Genomic DNA, 20,450 nt, shown 5'->3' on the forward strand with positions numbered 1-20,450 from the left:
TTTGTGTCTCCCTCTCTCTTTGACCCTCCCCCATTCATGCTCTGTCTCTCTCTATCTCAAAAATAAATAAACATAAAAAAATTAAAAAAATAAAAACAGGGAGGGGGACAAAACATAAGAGACTCATAAATATGGAGAACAAACAGAGGGTTACTGGAGGTGACGTGGGAGGGGGGATAGGCTAAATGGGTAAGGGGCATTAAGGAATCTACTCCTGAAATCATTGTTGCAATATGCTAACTAGTTTGGATGTAAATTAAAAAAAAATTAAACTAAAAAAAAAAAGATTTCATGTTCACAAATCTGAATTCCTCACTTGGTATGAGATCACTTTCTTTCAAGGTCCTTACCACACAGAAATAAAATATACAGAAATTATATAGCTGTGAAGTTAAATAGTCTTGGTGGGGGGAGAGTACTGGACATGGCCTTGTAGAAGATAAAAGGAGTTGATTCATCTCAAAGATGGGATTCCACAGGTTCACCCCTAAACAGTATGAGCATTTTTGTCTAAGAAAAGGAGGATTTTCTAGTGGAAGAGATTCCATCCCTGGTAGAATTCGCAATATCTAAGGCCTGGATTGTCTCTTCTTACAGAGGAAGCCAAAGAAGTAGCACAGGTATTCCTGAAAGTCAACCAAATCAGGGGAGGCTTCCAGAAGTCTTTGCTTTCACATTCATTTTGGATAAACTATTATAGTAGTAAATCAGGCAAATTTTAGGAACATATGAGGGCCACTCAGCATGACATGCTTATAGAGGGATTCTTTCTAGACTCCTCATGACCAGTTTTCTGCCCACTCGTAGCCAGTCTGCCTACCATCCTGAGCAGTGCACAGTGGAAGGAACCTCACCCAGAACTCTTCTTGTCAAGACAGAGTATAAGCCTCGTTGTGAGCAGGTGAGTGCCGCATGCACTACCTTTCTTAACTTTTCTTCATATTCACTGTGGTAGCCTGCTTCCAGAGGTAGTCATAATGCCTCGCATCTCTTGCCCTTATGCAGAGTGACTTGGCCACTCTCCCTTTTAAGAGGTAAAGCCTATTGCCCCTCCTCTTGAATCCGAGAAAGACTTCTGACTAGTTTTGGCCACAGAATGTGGCAGAAGTGATATGCTTTGAGTTTAGGAGTCTAAGCCTAAAAAGGCCTTGAAGCTCACAGTTTCTGCTTTTACCCTCTTGGAGACCTGGGCATATCATGAAAGTCCATTTATTGAGAGAGAGAGAGAGAGAGAGAGATCCTAGAGATCAGAAGACTAAAGGGAAAGGGACCCTGGAGGATGAAAATACAATAAGGAAAGAGGTTCCAACACTCATGTCACTCAGCTGAAGGGCCAGAAATGAATAAAGCCATCTTGGACCCTCCAGCCCAAATCAAAGCTGCTTGAGTGAGCTCAGCGCTCACTACATGGAACATAGACAAGTCAACCTATCTGAGGTCTTCCCAGACAATCCATGGAATTACAGGCAAATATATAATTATTGTTTAAGACACTAAGTTTTGAGGCTCTCTTGGGTGGCTCAGTTGGTTGAGCATCCGACTTCGGCTCAGGTCATGATCTCATGGTTGGTAGGTTTGAGCCCTGCATCAGGCTCTGTGCTGACACCTCAGAGCCTGGAGCCCACTTAGTATTCTGTGTCTCCCTCTCTCTCTCTGCCCCTCCCCTGCTCTCTCTCTCTCTCTCTCTCTCTCAAAAATAAGCATTAAAAATTTTTAAAAAATAAGATATTAAACAGTTATAAAAAAACAAGTAAAAGGAAAGTCAGAGTTGGGCCAACTTGAGAGTAATATTAGTGAAGTCTGTCTTAAGGGTCAGGAGACAGATGTTCCATGGTTTACTAAGTTCCAGGGATGGTAACCAGAGTCTCAGGAGTAGCAGTTTGTGGAAGATGAAAATGTGCCAATAGCATCTAGGCCTTTTTCATGGATAATACAGGTTGAATCTCTGAGAAGCAGATGCGGAGGCAGAATTAGGATTCCAAAAGCTTTAATGAGTAATACCTGTAAAAGGAAAAGCCGGGGAGGGTTGGGAGGAGAGCAGGATTGGGGAGGAAGAACTGTCAGACTATGGAGCAGACCTGACAGTCTCTGCCAGCCCAATGGGGAGTATCAGACTGAAAATGTTCATTGGAGTCCCATGTTCCATGGAAATGGCTAAGCTCCTGTATCATTCACCATCTTGCTCAGTCTTTGGTGGGAGGTTGAAGAGTGTCAATGAGTCAGGCTTCCTGCAGCTAGGTAGCTAGCCAGTTCTTTCCTGGAGGGGACCCTCTGAAGCAGCACATCTCTGGATCAGCCAAAGGGGACTTGGGGTATTTTATATAGGTTCTTAAACGTAACTGCATTTGTCCTTAGGTTGTTGTATGGGTTGTTTATATATTTGAGAGTGGCTATTATGAAAGCTGAATTCAAAAGAATTATACACCCCCTCCCCCTTCTCCATCTTTGCATCATGAGTTATTTCCCCGTCTGGGAACCTGTAGGCCATTGTTTGCATCTATTTACCACCACCGTATAAAAATATGTTCATATTTTTCTTTATCCTAGACTGAGCTCCCACAGGGGCAGAAGTATCTTATTTACTTTAGGACACTTGATCTCTGAAACAAAATAAATCCTCAGAAATTAACTGAATGGAGGAGCAAAGCTGCATCTTAGGTCTTCTCATAGTGATGCTTTTCATCCATCCAGTTGGAACTGGACTTACTATTGTTTATTTCATATAAAGTGTTTTCTCAAGCTGCATTTATTTACATTCTCAATCCAGCAGGTTAGAGTTAATTCACCTTCCAAAAAGATGATCAAATGAAAAGCAACTGAGAGTGAGAAATGGTGAGGCCTCTGAGGGTGGGGGTTGGAGGCGGCTACAAGAATGAAGAAACTAAAGGCTCTAAGAAGAGACAGAATGAATTAAAGGTGAAAAAAGAAAAGGAAAAAGAAAAGCTGGCAGGTAAGAGAGGTCAATGAAGAAAAAGCAGGAGAGGAGAGTAAAAAGAAGAATAAAAAGGAGACAGAAGGGAAAATAAAGGAGAGCGATGAAGGAGGGGTGTGGGCAGTCAGGTGCAGGGCTGACCTGCCTGAGGAAGTATCCATGAGTAGAAGCCTTACTGACAGGTGCTACCATAATGGGAACTGGCATGTGAAGAGAGGGCAAGTCTAGTTTAATTAGTTAAATGGCATTATCTTATGTCTGATGGGGGTAGGGGAGGTACATGGAATACGATTGGTGACCTACCTCCTTCCATAGGCTGAAAGGAGACAAAGACTTAACAAAGCTTTGCTAGGAATTAAAGAGGCAGAAGCTGTTTCTTCCCCAGTTGACTTCACAAGATTCCAGGACCTTTTAAAGAGGACCATTACTTCCCTGGTGGGGGCAAGAGGAATCAAATGTTGGTTCTTTACCTTGAATCGAGCCAAGAAAAGTTTTACTCACCTCCTCCTTTCTGTCTTCCAGCCAGCCTCACATCGGGAGTCTAAAATGATGTAGCAAGAAACAGGCACCATCCCTGATCACTGGTAGTAGCACTAACACTGCCATTAATTGGCTGAGTGACTTTGGACAAATCATTTTACCAGCCCCATCCCCTTAGCACTAAGATACAGTGATATTATAATCTTACAAACACAAAAAAAGTCTGGAGACTGTTCTCTTTCAAAACCCAAGGTCTTAGGGTCAAATCTAAACCCTACCACATTGTGGAGAGATAAGGTAAAGAATGTATATATGTTTCATTTCACACTCCCACCCCCCATGTACTTCCTTTGCTGAGAATCCTGCTTTAAATTATCCCGTCGGTAAAAATTATTAGTGTTGAATCATTTTTTATTTCTGTTTATAACATCAGATCTCAAGGATCATAAAGATTAATTCATCTTGGTTCTGCAGATTAAATGATGTCAGCTAGGCTACCCTGGGGCTCAGGAAGGACCAATAAAGAAACAGCTTCCAACCTCCAAACAAAACAAAACAAAACAAAACAAAACAAAACAAAACAAAACAAAAACCCCACAAAGCCTGGTGGTGGAAAGTTCTAGGCAAAGAAAAGAATCTAGACAATGACTGCACACAACGGACAAATCCTTTACTTTTTGAGAACATAAACTCCATTTCCACAGGGAAATTACATTCACTGGAGGTTGTTTTAGGACAAGACTGAATAAATTAAATATTTCAACACCATATGTTCAGCTTTGGCAGGAGATGTAGGTGGGAAGGGAATCTCAATGTTAGGGAATGCCCGTATCACACCCCAGCTGGCTATTTAGTTATGAAATAAGGAAAAACACACAAATATTTGGTTAAAACACTTTTAATGAAAAGGGAAAGACACTAATATCTCCCTTGTCTGCTCTTCACATTTTACTATGTTAGGAAGCTCTGGAGCCTATACCTTTGGAGGAGAAACCATCATTCAAGTCAATCAATAGCAGAACCCTCACTCTCTCCCCCTCAGGACTCCTGTTCCAAATGATCCTATGTTAAGAGTAAATACTACATCTCATTACAAGACAGAGAGGCAGGGAGAAAACCACCTAGAGCTCATCTCCCAAGGTCTGGGACTCTAAGAACCAGACGGTGGCAAAGACATAAGCCCTGGTCCATAGACAGGCAAAATGGGGAGGAAACAGGCCTTGAGAAAGGAAGACAAGGAAAATACAAGGGGCCAGGGTACAAAGTAGGGAGTTATCTAAAACTAGAAGCACACTAGTGCTAGGAAATCCCCTATGACCTGAGGTGCATTGCTGCACACTAAGTCACTAACAGTCCAAAAGAACATTCGTGAGACCCATCCAATCAAGAATTCGAGGTCCCCTCCCTCACATCATGCCCCTTTCTTAACCTCACGTGTTCCCAGCAAGCCCTATGCTTTAGCAACGCTCTTCAACTCTCCGTCATTCCTCCTTCAATGACCCTCACCAATAATGCTTGTTAAAGACATGAACTTCACATTTCCCAAAAGATCCCACGAGAGACCTGCTGCTAAGACATCTGCTCGTTTCCTAACTTTGACAGGCCATGATGAAGGAAAAGGAGAAGCTGGAGGTGTCTTGGCAAACTGACCAGCCAACACCTTTGCCTGAATGGGAGTTTACTGGGAAGAATGTCCTATATGCTCTTCGTTTCTCCCTACCCCTTAGGGCTGAGCCGCCAGATACAGATATTGTTGTATCTTCATTGCTGGCACCTTCCAGAGCAGGGAAAAGAAGAAATGTACAGTTTGCTACTTTTCTTCTCTGATGGGCTTCTCAGGCACTGCCTTGGATGCAGGAGACCGAAATAGGAAGAGGGGGGCTCTCTTCTCCTTGGCCTCTCTGGATCCCATTGCTGGAGGCACGTTCCCAGCCATAGTTCCTGGGCCAAACAGCACTGGTGGTGCCAGACCTAAACTGGTAGTGGAGGTGGAGCCGGAACTCCGGGGCTTGGTGGGCAGGTCCCTTGACAGGAAAGCTGTGTACTGGTTCCAGAAAGACAGGGGACCTACCCTCACCAGTTGGGCAGGAACATCCTGGGACAGGAAGTCCTGCAGGTTGACCTGGTCACCAGAGAGGAGTGGCACTGGGCCCTCCAGGGACAGCTGCCGGCCCCTTCGGGCTGGGCTGCAGTTCCAAATGTGGGTGCTCAGGTGCACCTGCCAAAGGGAAAGGGAGAGGAAGAAAGGAGAGGGGGGAGAGGGGTCACCCCAGGGAAGCTGGAGGGGGATCCCCTTGGGAATGTGAAAGCTGCAGAGAAACTATTTTCCTCAGGTACAGTGAGTGAAGAGGGAAGAAAAAAATCATCAGGGGGCCATCCCCCTGGCAAGCACAGCCATTTCCAAGCTCAGGGACTAGAGAGAAGCCACGGGGGAAGGACTCAGAGAAAAAAGACAAATAAGGGCTCGTAAATCCTGTGGAGGTGCTTCTACAGAGCTCTCGGTTTCTGCTTCCTGGGTCATGAGCAGGAAAACAGGCTCATGGGATGGTGGGGTCATCTTTTCGGGGAAAGGGGGAGAGCCCCGGGGATGTGATGGACGGTGAGCAGCCTGGGACCAAGGAAAGAGCAGCAATATTCTGAGGGCCGTGGGGAGCAAAGGGTTGTACCTGGTGGTGAGCCAGCAGCATATGCTTCTTGAGGACAGCCCGCTCGAGAAAGCTCTGCCTGCAGAACACACAAGTGAAGAGCGGCCCCTCCTTGGGGTGGGTCTTCTGATGCTCCTCCAGGGCTGCCTGGGCGGGAAAGGTCTGCCCACACACCTCACAGGCCTTTCTGCTGCTGCTCTCTCCCGGCTCCTTTCTCATCGCCTCCTGCGTACTCAGCTCCTCCGCCGAGGTGCCGCCACCGCCTTCCCCTTCCCGGGTGTGTGCTGACGGTGGGCTCGAGCTCCTCTCTGGTTTGCCCCCCTCTTCCATGCCTCCTGTGGCATCGCTGCCTCCCTGCTCCATGGGCCGTGTTTGATCCAGGCTGTCGGGTGGTGGTGGCGGGGGCGGCAGGGAAGGCTGCTGAATCACCTTCTCACTGCTATCCATCTCCTTCCCAGACGTGGCCGCCGCCGCCGCTGTCCCCACTTCCTCCTCTGCCCCAGACGCCTCTTCCGAATCACCTCGCACTGATATCGCCTTCTCACCTCCGCTCTCTGAGCCCCTCCCTGCCAGGGAATCTTCATCAGTCACGTCTTCTTCCTCTTCCTCGTCCTCTTCCTCCTCTTCAGACAGCTCCTCTTCTGGGGATGGCTGCTGGGACGGCTGCTGGGGGAAGGTCCCCACCCCGGAGACTGTGGACTGCTCGGAGCCATTCTCCTGGGCAGCTCCCCCGCCTTCCGAGAGTGTGGTGCCACCGTTGGGGATCTGGCCCCCCAGGTGCATCCGAACATGCTGCTGCAGAGTCACGGCGTTAGTGAACTTCTTCTGGCAGATGGGGCAGGAGTTCTGGGCCCGGGCTGCCGGACTGGCCTTGTGGCCCACGAAATGTGCACGCAGATTGCCCCGCGTGGAGAAAGCTCTGCCACACACTTTGCATTTGAAGGGCCGCTCACCTCCGTGTTGGCCGTAATGCAGGCGCAGGGCCCGAGGACAGCTCAGCACCCGGAGGCAGATGACACACTGGTTAGGCCCAGATGACGCAGCGGTTGAGGTCGCGGGCGCCGAGGTGGTGGGGGCGCCCGAGGCAGTAGACGCCACTGCCACGGCTCCCTGCCGATCAATCTTTTCTACCAGTTGCTGCAGCTTTGAGGTCTCAGAGGGGGAGGCCCCCAAGGGCTCTAGCACATAGGGGAAGGGGAAGCTACCTGTGGACTTAAAGTGGTTGGTGAGCAGCGCCCAGCTGGGTAGCGAAGTCACCAGCTTACTCAGCTGCATTCGGGTCGCCGTGCCACTTTCTGCCACGCCGGCGATGGCTGAGCCCTCGCTCCCCGGAGGGGTATTTTCATCGGCTTTACTCTTTGGCTCTACTGCCTTCATGAGCACAAACTTATTGAAAGCAGGGAGCGCGGGAGCCGTGGCTGTGCCCGCACCGGTGGAGAGCAGCGTCAGGCTCTCGGTGGCACTAAGTGCTGTAGTGGAGGCCACCAGGGGCTTGCGTTCCACGCCCCCGCCTGGCACCGCCACCTCTTCCTCGGCCTTCTCCGGCGGCACGGACATACCATAGGGCAGGCCGCTGCTGGTGATGACATAGTCTAGGTGCTCGGGCACCGGGTGAGGGTTCATCTGCACGTGCGGGTACTTCTCGCGATGCCGGTGAAAATGCACTTTGAGGTTGCCGCGGGTGGTGAAGCGGTTGCCACAGACGTTACACTTATAGGGCCTCTCACCCGTGTGGGAGCGCAGGTGGATCTGCAGGGCACTGTCACTGCCAAATACTTTGGCACAGAAGCGGCACTTGTGCCGTCCGCCAGGCTTCTCCAAGGGACCCATCACTTCCCCGTAGCCCAGCTCACCACTTCCATTCTTTGGCTTCAGGAGCCCTGGGGAGGCAGCAGCCTCGAGGCCTCGAGCTGCCCCAAGACACTGTGCTGCCAAGAGTCCCGTGGTGCCTGGGAACGCCAGGTGAGGCGAGGCAATCAGCTGATCTGTGCTGCCTGGCAGGGCTGGGGAGGGGGCGGGGGCGGGTTTGTGGCTGCGCCCAACCCCTCCGGCAGAAAAAGGGTGCTGTGACCCCAGTGGATGGTAAAGATGGAAGAAAGCCTGCTTGGGCGTTTCTGCCCCCGAGGAGGAGGAGGAGGAGGAAGAGGAGGAGGAAGGTGCCAGGGTCTTGGTGGTCTGGACAGGCTTGATGGGGCTGAAGAGGGGAAGCAGGGGCTTGGTGGAGGAGGCAGTCCCTGCCCCAGGTAACTCGGAGGGACTGGCAGGGGTGCCCACTGTCTGGCCTAAGGAGCCAAGCAGCAGCACCTGGCGGCAGATTTGCTCAGTCATCTGCATCTGATGGATCTGCCGCTGCTGCAGCACCCGCAGCTCTTCCAAGATCAGAGGGATGTTCAAGTGGCCGCTGCCTGCACCTGGGGGTGGAGGTGGAGGAGGAGGAGGGGGGGGTGCGGGGGTGGACTCTGGAGGTAATGGGGTCGCTCCCAGCTTGGGACTAGCCAAGATCAGGCCCCCGCCTCCCCCCGCTGCCGTACCTGTGGCAGCGACCAGGAAGTGCCCGGCAGGCTCCTCTACTCTCCGCTCAGGGCCCCAGGTGGGATCTGTGGGCACAGAGGACCCAGAATCCGGAGGGTTGTTGTGCTCTGCCTCCATGACCCGGGGGCTAGTTTGGCCCTCAGCCCGGGGTTCAGAAGAGGTCGAAGAGTTGTTGGGGTTCTCCTGGCCCCCAATTATCACCATTACAGGGGGGTCAGTAGAACACGCATTCTGGTGGGCGAGGAATTCAGTTGGGTCAGTGAATTGTGCGCAGCACTTGGCACAGACTTGGGGGTGGTCCTCCTCGCTAGCATCACCTAGGGAGAAGACAAGGAGAGAGCGTGGGTGGTGCGGCTGGGATGGGCAGGCGAAGGCTCTAATTAACAACGAGCCCAGTAACCGCTTGGTGGGGGGTGGGGAGATGAGCTCACCATCAGGCCAAGCCGAAGGCTAGAGCTCAGTGGTGACCCGTCCGGACACGAAACACCCCAGCATGGGGGCAGGGGAGCAGGCACGCTCAAGCTCCTGCCTCCGCCTGCCGGTCCCCCACCCCCCAACCCCGGGCCACCCGCGGGCGCAAGGAATGGGTGTGAGCAGGAGGCCCTACGCAGAGAATCGTGCATTTTATCCCGTCCGCCGAGAAGTCCCTCACCCCGCGCGCGTGCCCTCCGCCCCCACCCCTGCCCAGGCAGGGCCCTACCGCACCTCCAAGCTCCGCCGGCTCCCCGCAGGGCCCCCCGAGACGAGAGCTCCTCCCGGTTTCGTGCGCCATGGTTGTAGGGACGGGGGGGGGGGGGGGTGGAGGGCAGGGTAGAATGGGAGACAATGGGTATCGGGATGGGGGGAGGCGGCGGTGGCCGCCGGGGTGCGGCAGCCTCTGCACCCAGCGGCCCAGACTGCGGAGATGGAGATCCGCGGCGGCGGCGGCGGCGGCGGCGGCGGGGGCAGGGAGCCGCGGAGGAGGGGGAGGGGAGCGAGGAGGCGCGGAGGAGGGGAGGAGCTGGAGCGAGAAAGCTAGGAGAGGGGAGATGGGGGAGGAGCTGCTGGGGAGCCAGGCAGGAGCGGGGAGTGGGAGGTGGGTGTGTGGGGCGGGAGCCCAGAGCCTAGCAGGTTTCCGGAGGCTCAGTGACAGGTGCTTGTGGGGCGTGGTGGGGTCCACCTTCCCTCGCCCTCTGCCAGCTCCCCCCCCTTCTCCAGATGGCTTTGCCTAGACCTGCCCCCACCCCCCTCGGGCTCAAGGGGGCACAGTGGGAAACACAGCTCTGCTCAATAGAGCAAAGCGATAGGCTTCTCTTATTTTTCTTTGGATAAAGGATCCGCTGAGCCTGGAAAACGTGGACTCCAGAGAGGGTGGTCTGATCTCAGAGGTTCTGAGGGCCAGAGTGGGAGGGGGAGCCCAGGACATCCACGCCTTATCAAAACCCGCACCCCTAAATACCCCAAGTTTTGTCCAGTCTTCCTCATCTTTATTCCCACCCTACCCCCATCCCCCTCCACAAAAGAAGTTTCTCAGGGTGGGAGGCTGCAAGGCATAATTTCCAAGGAAGTCATTTCAGGACCCTCCTCTCTGCGGAACATTGAGCCCCTTCACTCCCTCCCCCCCCCCTCCAGACTAGCCCAATGCAAGTTACTCCACAGATCACCGGGCTCACACCTGATTTATAGACTTCGTGCTTATTCCCGTAGCACCTCCTCTTTAATAGCTCTTCCCTGCCCGTCTTCTTCCTCCATTGCCCTCCTCGTGCAGTACAGGGCACACTGCCACTGTTAAGGACAGTTGGGTCCAGGGAGACGCTGGCCTGCAGGGGCCTACAGAGGCCCACCTAGCTCTAACCTGGGGGGAGGGGAATTCCTGAAACAATGGAGAAAATGCAGTGGGAGCTACGAGGCAGCCTCTCTGGGCGGAAAGCCCTTTCAGCCCCAAGCTGGTTTGAATGCCTAGAAAGGACATAACACTAGCTCACCGCCACAGAGGCCACCTGGTAGTCAGACGGGATAAGTAGGGGTATGATGTCTCTTAGACCAGATACTCTGCGTTCTCTTTCTACCTTGAAATGCGTCTTAATAGGGTTTCCACCTCGGGAAAGAGTTTAATCTTACTTACAGGAAGTGACCCCCCCAAGTCCTTAGTTTTGTGGTTTGCCTCGGCATCAGTAAACCCACGATGTTCTAATCCCAGCTCTATCGTTGCCTGGCTGGTAAATTGAGGCACAGTGGTTAATCATGCCACCATTTTCATTTTGTAAAGTGGTAAGATTGTATCTGTGCTGTCTTTCTCAGAGAAATATTGTGGTGACAAAAACTTGGAAAACTCTTGACAAATCATGTTAATATGAACACATGGGACTTTAAATTTGGGGGGGGGGGAGTCCCAAATATTATGGGTTAGAGAATTTACATTGTCAGTGGCAAAACAATGAAAATAACCTAAAATGCACATTTGCTAAAATTAGATCAGTTTTTCATGTTACTTACTCATCTTATTAATTTCTTTTTCTTAATTTTTAAAAATATTTGTTTTTGAGAGAGAGAGAGTGTGTGTGAGTGGGGTGAGGGGCAGAGAGAGAGGGAGACACAGAATCCAAAGCAGGCTCCAGGCTCTGAGCCTGACGTGGGGCTTGAACTCAAGAACCATGAGATCATGACCTGGGCCGAAGTCGGACGCTTAACTGAGTGAGCCACCCAGATGCCCCATCATCTTATTAATTTCTGAGGTAAGACATTGGTTAATATTGGCATATGCCAATGGCAAGGAATCTTTTCTGGAGGAGTCTTTTTTGGACCTAATGTTGGCACCATCCACTTCACTGTTCAACACGAATTTTGCTCTCTTTTTAAATCGAAAACATTTTACCGAATTATGTTTTGAAACTTTACATAATCATGAGTATCTAAATATTACGAACGACAGCTCTGAAAAAGATGGGCTCTGTGCTTTCAGGACTGACCCTTACAACGAGGGAGGGGGGGATCTATTTCAGTTATGGAAAGTCACAGGTTCATGCAGTGCTGTTTATTTTTACAGAGCAGGAAATTGAAGCTTGGAGAGGATAAGTGACTTTCCCAAGTTCACACAGTAATTCAGTGAAGCAAGCATTCAGAATTTTGACTCCTGTCCAGTGCTTTCTCAAGCACACCAACATTGTGTGGCTTCTCTAACACCAGAGAAAGGGCCCTGTGTAGCTCCTACCTGCCATTTGCTGTCTGGCCTCAGTAAGGGAGAGGGAATCAGGTGGAAGCTTTCTACCCAGCATTTGTTAATTAGCATTGAACATTTGATATCAAGTTGCTGTTTTGTCAAGTCTTCCGACAAGAAAAGAAATCCTTTTCTTTTCATCTTCTCCTGGGAAACACTGTCCCCTTTCTTGCTCTTTAATGAAACTTGCTTTCTGATGGGTAATTTGACCTGCACTCTTCTTTAAGGTAAATTTAGTCCCTGCTGAAAGGTGACGGATCAACAGCCACCTGTAAGAGGAACCCTCTATTTCTCAGCACTTTGCACTCACTGCCTATCCTGAAAAGGGGGGCAGGATTCTTAGGCAGACACGAATGAAGTCATAAACACAGGAATAAACTAAGCTGGTTATGGTGTCCCTAGATAGCAGATAAGGGTAGGTAAGCTATCCTGGGTCACAGGCAAAGTCTGGGATGGATGTAGGGACTAAGACCTGGACACGCTTGTTTAAATTTATAAAGAGCCAGAATAACAATGAAAAGAGAAACCAGGTAGCTCTCTAAACTGCGGCTCTAGGCTTGGGAGAGAATGGCTAGGGAGAACAAAGAAAATTAGGTGCGGAGTACACAGCAGGACGGTAGAGTTGAAAAAGCGGTTCTCAAACTTTGCTGCCCATTAAAAAGACTGGGAGAGCTTTGAAACATCCAATATCCAGGCCACACCCCAGATCAATTAATTCAGAATCCCTGAGGGTGGCATCCAGGTATCAGTGTGTTTATAAAATTCCTCAGGCGATGCCAGTGTACAGGAAGGATGAGAGCCACGGTACCTTTCAGAGGACTGCTCTTCCCAGGGAACCTTCTACCCTGCGGCTCACAAATCTTACCTGGCCCAAATTAGGACAGAGGCAAAACCAGCTGCCCAGGGCCAAATCTTCCTGTCTGGCTCCCTCTCTGCTCTGCCGGCAGAGAGAGGTCAGCTCCCTCGTATCCAGCTTCCATGAACAGATTTTGATAACGATTTACACCTGACTGTGAATTTAAGTGACTGCGTTGCCTTTCCCAGGGTATGTGCATCTTGAGCTATATTTCTTTTTTTTTTTTAATTTTTTTAATCTTTATTTATTTTTGAGACAGAGAGAGACAGAGCATGAATGGGGGAGGGGTAGAGAGAGAGGGAGACACAGAATCCGAAGCAGGCTCCAGGCTCTGAGCCATCAGCCCAGAGCCTGACTCGGGGCTCGAACTCACAAACCGTGAGATTGTGACCTGAGCTGAAGTCAGACGCTTAACCGACTGAGCCACCCAGGCGCCCCTTGAGCTATATTTCTAATTTTAAGATAAAGGCTTTGTTCTACACACAGTTCAAGCATCGTCCAGCCACTGAAGAAACAAAGTATACTATGTAAGCACCTGCCTAAACTTACTGTTAGCATTGGGCCAATGCTAACATGAATGGATTCTGTAACTGCTGCACTGTTGCTATAGACTACTTCTAAGGGAGAATGTCCTATCTCCTCTTTGTCACTTCTCTCTCCTAAATACACACACACACTCTTCTGCCAGGCCACCTACGCCTAGTAATGCATCTGTGACCTGTGCAATGTCGTAGGCAAACAGGCATGATAATTTGTACATGGGATGTTAAGTGAGAAAAATATGTTTGTTTCCTAAACAGAAATATCTTAGATCAAACACCGAAAAGGTTTTTTAAGAGACGTTTTTCTCACATCAAAGGACTCAGCATTTAGCAAAGAATTCATACTCTTTTGCTGCTGGTAAGGACTTCAGAGATCTGACCTTCCCCCCCCACCCCCACCCCTGAGCACAGTGATTGAGAGTGCCAGCTTTGGGGTGCCTAGGTGGTTTAGGTGGTTAAGCGTCCGACTCTGGATCCCAGCGCCAGGTCTCAATCTCACAGTTTGTGAGCCCTGCATTGGGCTCTGTGCTGACAGCACGGACCCTGCTTGGGACTCTCTCAATCTCTCTCTCAAAATAAATTAAATGAACTTAAAAAAAAAAACAACCAGTGCCAACTCTGAATCAAAAGGACTGAGTTATCGTCCCAGCACTTTCAAGATCTTTGTGATCTTGGGAAAGTTTCTCTATTTCTCTAAGGTTTGGATTTCTCTTTAAAATGAGGGACATAGGGGGGCGCCTGGATGGCGCAGTCGGTTAGGCGTCCGACTTCAGCCAGGTCACGATCTCGCAGTCCGTGAGTTCGAGCCCCGCGTCAGGCTCTGGGCTGATGGCTCGGAGCCTGGAGCCTGTTTCCGATTCTGTGTCTCCCTCTCTCTCTGCCCCTCCCCCGTTCATGGTCTGTCTCTCTCTGTCCCAAAAATAAATAAAAAACGTTGAAAAAAAAAATTTTAAAATGAGGGACATAGGGGCACCTGGGTGGCTCAGTCTGTTAAGTGTCAGACTCTGGATCTCAGCTCAGGTCTTGATCTCAAGATAATCGTGAGTTCAAGCCCCATGTTGGGCTCTGTGCTGTGCAGGAAGCCTACTTAAAAAATAAATAAAATATGGGGCGCCTGGGTGGCTCAGTCGGTTGAGTATCCGACTTCAGCTCAGGTCATGATCTCACAGTTCGTGAGTTTGAGCCCCACGTTGGGCCCTGTGCTGACAGCTCAGAGCCTGGAGCCTGGTTCTGATTCTGTGTCTCCCTCTCTCTCTGCCTCTCCCCTGCTCATGCTCTGTCTCTCTGTCTCAAAAATAAATAAAACATTTTTTTTTAAATTTAAAAAAATAAAATAAAATAAAAAATAAAAAATAAAATGGGGATAGTGTGCTTGGGTGGCTCAGTCGGTTAAGCATCTGACTCTTGATTTTGGCTCAGGTCATGATCTCACAGTTTGTGGGTTCGAGCCCCACGTTTGGCTCTGCACCGACAGTGAGGAGCCTGCTGTCTCTGCACCTCCTCCCCTACTCACTCACTCACTCTCTAAAAATAAATAAACATTAAAAAATAATAAAATAAAATGGGGGTATAACTTCAAAAGGGACTGAAATTCTTATAGATGCTACAACAAGGATGAGCCTTGAAAACATGATGAGACAAGCAAGACACAAAAGGACAAATATTGTGTAATTCCTTTATATGAGGTACCTAGAATTAGTAAACTTATAGAGACAGAAAATAGGATGGTGATTGCTAGGGGCTGCAGAGAGAAGGGAATGGGGAATTATTGTTTAATGGGTATAGGATTTCAATTTTACTTATTTTATTTTTTTTTTAATTTTTTTTCGTAATGTTTTTATTTATTTTTGAGACAGAGAGAGACAGAGCATGAGCAGGGAAGGGGCAGAGAGAGGAGGAGACACAGAATCGGAAGCAGGCTCCAGGCTCTGAGCCGTCAGCACAGAGCCCAATACGGGGCTAGAACTCACAGACTGTGAGATCATGACCTGAGCTGAAGTTGGACGCTCAACCGACTGAGCCACCCAGGCGCCCCAAGGATTTCAATTTAAAAAAAATTTTTTTTAACGTTTTTATTTATTTTTGAGACAGAGAGAGACAGAGCATGAATGGGGGAGGGTCAGAGAGAGGGAGACACAGAATCCGAAACAGGCTCCGGGCTCTGAGCTGTCAGCACAGGGGCCCGATGCAGGGCTCGAACTCACGGACCGCGAGATCGTGACCTGAGCCGAAGTCAGCGCTCAACCGACTGAGCCACCCAGGCGCCCCAAGGATTTCAATTTTAAAAGATGAAACAGTTTTGGAGATGGATGGTGGTAATGGTTGCACAACATTGTGAATATACTTAATCACTGAGTCATATGCTTAAAAGTGGTTAAAATGGTAAATTTTGTTATGTATATTTTACCACACATTAAAAAAAAAAAAATGAATGGAGATGCACCTGGGTGGCTCTGTCAGTTGGGCCTCCAACTCTTGGTTTTACCTCAGGTCATGATCTTATGGTTCATGGGTTTGAGCCCTGGGTTGGGCTCTGTGTTGGGCTCTGTGTTGGCAGTATGGAGCCCGCTTGGGATTCTCTCTCCTTCTCTCTCTGCCCCTCCCCTGCACGCGATGTCTTTCAAATAAATAGATAAATGAACTTAAAACAAATTGAATGGAGATAATAATAGAGTTGGGAGGAATCAAGGGGAAATATGTGCAGGGCTAGCATAGTACCTGCCAAATAGTAAATGTTCCCGAAATATTGGCAAGAAGTTCGATTATTTAAATTTTTTTAACGTTTATTTTTGAGAGCAAGAGAGACAGTGCACAAGCAGGGGAGGGGCAGAGAAAGAGGGAGACACAGAATCTGAAGCAGGTTCCAGGCTCTGAGCTGTCAGTACTGAACCTGACACAGGCTCAAACCCATGAACTGTGAGATCATGATCTGAGCCAAAGTCGGACGCTCAACTGACTGAGTCACCCAGGTGCACCCCTAGAAGTGCTATTATTTAAAGACCAATAACTGAAGCCCCGGGGGAAGAATGGATTCATCCAAGGTCATGTAGCTTCAAGGTCAAAGCTGGATTAAAACCCAGGTTTCCGGGGTGCCTGGGTGGCTCAGTCGGTTGGGCGTCTGACTTCGGGCCAGGTCATGATCTCACAGTTCATGAGTTTGAGCCCCGTGTCAGGCTCCGTGCTGACAGCTCAGAGCCTGGAGCCTGCTTCGGATTCTGTGTCTCCCTCTCTCTCTGCCCCTCCCCAGCTGATGCTCGCACTCTGTCTCTGTCAAAAATAAATAAACTTAAAATTTTTTTTAATTAAAAAAAAAACAACCCAGGTTTCCTGCTTCCTGATCCAGTGCTCCATATTGTACCTGGCCTGAGTTACTTTCTATCTACTCAGAAATATTTTCTCTTTGACCCAGGGGTACCTAGGGCTGAAAGGCTTAGGCTCAATACCCTGAGGGATTATGCTCTCTACATCCATATATAAAGAGATCAGAGCCCTCAGAACTCTTTTTGCCTTCCTTCTCCTTTTGCTGCTGTTGCTGTCTGCCAGCTTCCATTTCTCCCTCTAGATCTGTTTGTCTGTTGTCCTGGTTTCTCCTTCTCACTAAATATCTGGGTTTCTGATCGTTTCCTTCATTTCCCAGATGTACTAGTTTACGTTTTCCCTATTAGCATCTCATATGTTCCTAATCCAGATTTCTAGACTCTGTAGGGGAGAGAGATTTTTTTTTTCCTCTCTCCAGAGTTTTTAAGTAAAAAGACTATTTCCTTCTCATCACTTATGTGCAGTAACTATTCTGTTAGGTTTTGGTGTTCTGGTCTGGGAAGCTGAACAAAAACAGGGCTAGAAAACAGGTTTTTCAGACCGTTTCTTGGTGACGTCTCAGGTCACTGCAGAGATGAGGCTTTGGACATGTGCGACAAAGGCTGAGCATTTACTTGTCACGTATGGTAAACGTTGCCCAAAAGAACGCAAAGCCTCCTGAAAACTTCGGTTGCACCCTAGCCTGCTAAATAAATGTCTGCTGATGCTCATGAGGAAGCCAGTAGTTTCACAGTACACCAGAGGACAGAGAGTCCTCCCTACCCTAATTTGGGGGCATGCAGAACAAAAAAATGTTTCTGGGGTAGAAGGAAAAGTCAGCTGCCTGAAGATCACACAAGCAAATAGAAACCGTATCGATGGAAAAGGAGGGAATGGGAAAGTTATCCGTCTTACACGAGCATGAAGGAATTTTAGGTTTGCTCTGGTACAGCCACCTCATCTTCCAGATGTGACTTGGTGACACTCCAGGGCGTGGAAGTAGCCCCGGAGAATTCTGATCAGAAAGCCCTTTGCTTTCTTTAGGCAGACCTTCAGAGGTTACTACTGCTTTCTTACTCCTTACCTTTGTGTTTCTGACGTTTCTGGCTCAAAGGCAAAATTCAGCCGGAATTTGCTGCTGCCATCGGATGTGAGCCTGCACTGTTTCTGCGGGGATGACTCTGTAGCAGCAACCCCATGCCCCAGAGTGTTCACAGCCCCAAGTGGGAGCCATAGCACAAGGGGCTTAAGAATCCACTCAGGGCAGTGGTGAAAGATTTCTTTTGACGCCTGCACAAGCTCTTTGTCAACAGTGGTACTACGGGGAGTGGGTGAGCAGACTTGGGAAGTGTGGGGAGAGGAGAAGTTGTCTCTTGGAGGGGGCAGGGGTTCGGCATTGTTCCACAATCCAGCCAGCAGGGGAGCAGGACTGAGAGGCAACTCCGAGGCTCTACGGGAAGTCTCCTGTAGAGCCGGAGGAGGAAACATCCGGCCTGCAGCAGCATTAAGGAAGGCTAATGTGTCCCAGGAGGGAAGGATGCCACCATCATGAACCTCTAAATATGGGCACAGTGGGATCCCAGCAAAGCAGTGACTTGAGGAGAATGTGTTCTACCCAAAATACAGTATGTCTGTTAAAGTTGTTCCATAGCACAGGGGAGCACTGATTTCATCTCAGGTCATTTTTTTACAACAACAGGTGGAAAGGTAAATTTAACCCATGACTCAGTTTTAGTCACTACAAATACATTATCCTAGAGCTTTTCATGCACACATCTCATAGAGAAGGACTGAAGTTCACCAAGAGATGCCTGAAGTTTGGTCAGGTTTCAGCCCTCGCAGGAAGTGCCACTGTCCTCACATATGATAACAATACTTACATGCATTAAGTACTTAGTTATGCTAGGGACTACTATATCACATAAATTGAGCACTTATTTATGCTATTTATCTTTCCAAGTGCTTTACACCTATTAACTCATTCCAATCCTCATGATAGCCTAATGAGGTAGCTAGTATTTTACAGATGAGGAAACAGGCACAGAGAGGCAAAGTAAACGAACCCAAGTTGCACAGCTAACCAGGATTTGAATCCTGAAAGTGTGGCTTGAGAACCCTTGTTTGTTTGTTTTTTTTTTTTGATAGAACCCTTGTTCTTAGTACCACATATACTGATACAGTATATCCAAAACTTGCCTGAGCCTAAGAATTACCTGGACACTTGCAAAGATATAGATTCCCAGACTCTACCCTGGATCCACGTTCAAGCAAATTTGAAAAATTCTAATTTAGTAGAGTGAGCCCACTAGCCCTGAGCATCAGGAAACCTGTTTTGGTCCTGACAAAGTGCTCTAACTGTTTCTGAGACTTTGGGCAATGTCACTTCTCAATATCCCAAGTTACTCTACTATCTGCCTCTGACTGGACTATTATAGGAATACATAAAGTTCTCCCCCCCCCACAAAGAAAATCTATTACTTTATTATTTTAAGTTTATTTAATTCCATTAGTAATCTTTACACTCAATGCGGGGCCGGAACTGACGACCCCAAGATCAAGAGTTGCATGCTCTACCTACTGAGCCAGCCAGGCGCCCCAGAAAATCTGTTACTTTAAAAACAGATGCAAGTACGTTAATTCATACTTTTGTTTTGTTTTGTTTCAGCGTGGCCTCCCTTGAAGCACAAACCTGAGTCCCTCATCCAGACCTCTCCTCCAGCCTCTACCCTAGGTGACACGGATCCGCACCCCAAGCCAGGCTGCATCTGACCGACATTAGCTCTCTCCCTCTGGGAGCTCTGATCTGTTCTCAGCTCAGCCCAACAATGAGAAACTTTTTTCTCTTCTCCCTCAGGGTAACCTTCACGTTTATCCAATTCATTCTCTTGCAACCCAACTCTCCAGAAAGAAAAGGGGGGAAAATCCCACCCCTAAGAGACTGGCCTCCAGGTCTGAGGAGGTTACTTAGCAACGACACAAAGACCAGTGAGCAAAGGGGGACCTGAGGAGAAAACTCTTGGGTGGGGAGACAGAGCCAGTTTGAAAACTCCATTTCATCCGGAGAAAAACAAGGAAAACACAAACAGAATCCAATCTGAGAAAAGCCAAGCAGCGGGGCTTCTCCCCCAGCACAGGTCAATGCCTGGCTACTCTCTGCATCCAACTTCTTCAAACCCCCAATGACCAAGTCCTCCCCTGGCTTCACCCGTGGCCCGGGTGCCCTCCCTTGCCCTGGCCTGACCCACACGGGCTGGGACTCAGGGCTCCCGCACCCCTCCCCAGGCACCCACCGTTCTCAGACGCGCTGGGACCTTCGCAGTCCGAGATTAACTGTTGGGGTTTCCGCTGCTTTCGCCGAGACATTCCCGGGTGGAGGTGGGGTAGGGAGGGGCAAAGCTCACTTAGTCCTAACCGGGGTGACCTGGTCTGGTCTCCCCTTGGGTCTGAAGCCAACTGATGCCTCTCCCCCAGTGCTAATCACTGGGAAGCAGAGATGGTCTCCCTTCCCAGAGACAGACAGACAGACTGGCCCGCGCTCCCTCTGATTCTCTGTCCCTGACTCTCTCTCTCTCTCTCTTTCTCTCTCAATCTCTGCAAGTCTTTAAAGGGGAGACGCCCCCTTTTTTTTCTTCAGCTTCTTCCCTACGCTTCTGCAGCTCCCATTGTAAAAGCAAAAATCCTAATCTTTCCGCACACTCTTTTCTTTTGTACTGCAGAGGGAAGGATTTAACCCTCTCCTCACTGCCAGGGCTCAGGCCTCTCCCTGTGCTGTCTGTTCAGAAAATGTCCCTGCTTGTTTTTCTAACTCTTCATCCCAGGTCTCCACAGTGCTTTTTGGTTCTCTCATGATTCGATGCCACCTTGTTTGATGATGCAACTGCTTCTGGGGTGTAAAGCTGAAATAAGAACTTTCTGGTATATCCTGATTATGAGGCCAAGAAGTCAGCTACCACCAGTTGAAACTGGGGAG

General features: G+C 49.1%; 1 protein-coding gene across 3 annotated transcripts; it reads right to left on the bottom strand.

Annotated features, from left to right (window-relative positions):
* Nucleotides 1-4,061: 4,061 nt before the first annotated feature.
* On the bottom strand, nt 4,062-19,877 carry SALL2 (spalt like transcription factor 2). 3 transcript variants are annotated; one of them, XM_019430634.2, is made up of 4 exons: nt 19,771-19,877; nt 8,589-8,906; nt 6,079-8,468; nt 4,062-5,630 (listed from the first exon to the last, which is right to left on the bottom strand). In XM_019430634.2, the coding sequence occupies exons 1-4, from the start codon at nt 19,841-19,843 to the stop codon at nt 5,223-5,225; spliced, it is 3,189 nt and encodes a 1,062-aa protein (XP_019286179.2). In that variant the 5' UTR covers nt 19,844-19,877; the 3' UTR covers nt 4,062-5,222. The 3 variants fall into 3 exon arrangements, with proteins under 3 accessions (XP_019286179.2, XP_019286177.2, XP_019286178.2); XM_019430632.2 differs by having other exon boundaries at nt 6,079-8,906; XM_019430633.2 differs by lacking the exon at nt 19,771-19,877 and adding an exon at nt 9,295-9,710 and having other exon boundaries at nt 6,079-8,906.
* Between the last annotated feature and the right edge of the window lie 573 nt (nt 19,878-20,450).

This window comes from Panthera pardus, unplaced genomic scaffold (assembly GCF_024362965.1).
Source record: "Panthera pardus isolate Hobbes unplaced genomic scaffold, ASM2436296v1 HiC_scaffold_24, whole genome shotgun sequence".
Taxonomy (NCBI): Eukaryota; Metazoa; Chordata; class Mammalia; order Carnivora; family Felidae; genus Panthera; species Panthera pardus.

Coding starts and splice junctions, on each gene's coding strand:
- SALL2 (XM_019430632.2), bottom strand. CDS start 19,843: ATGTCTCGGCGAAAGCAGCGGAAACCCCAACAGTTAATCTCGGACTGC. Junction 8,907..19,770: donor TCCCAGCGCGTCTGAGAACG/GTGGGTGCCTGG, acceptor TCTTCTCCCTAG/GTGATGCTAGCGAGGAGGAC. Junction 5,631..6,078: donor TGCTGCTGGCTCACCACCAG/GTACAACCCTTT, acceptor TCCCTTTGGCAG/GTGCACCTGAGCACCCACAT.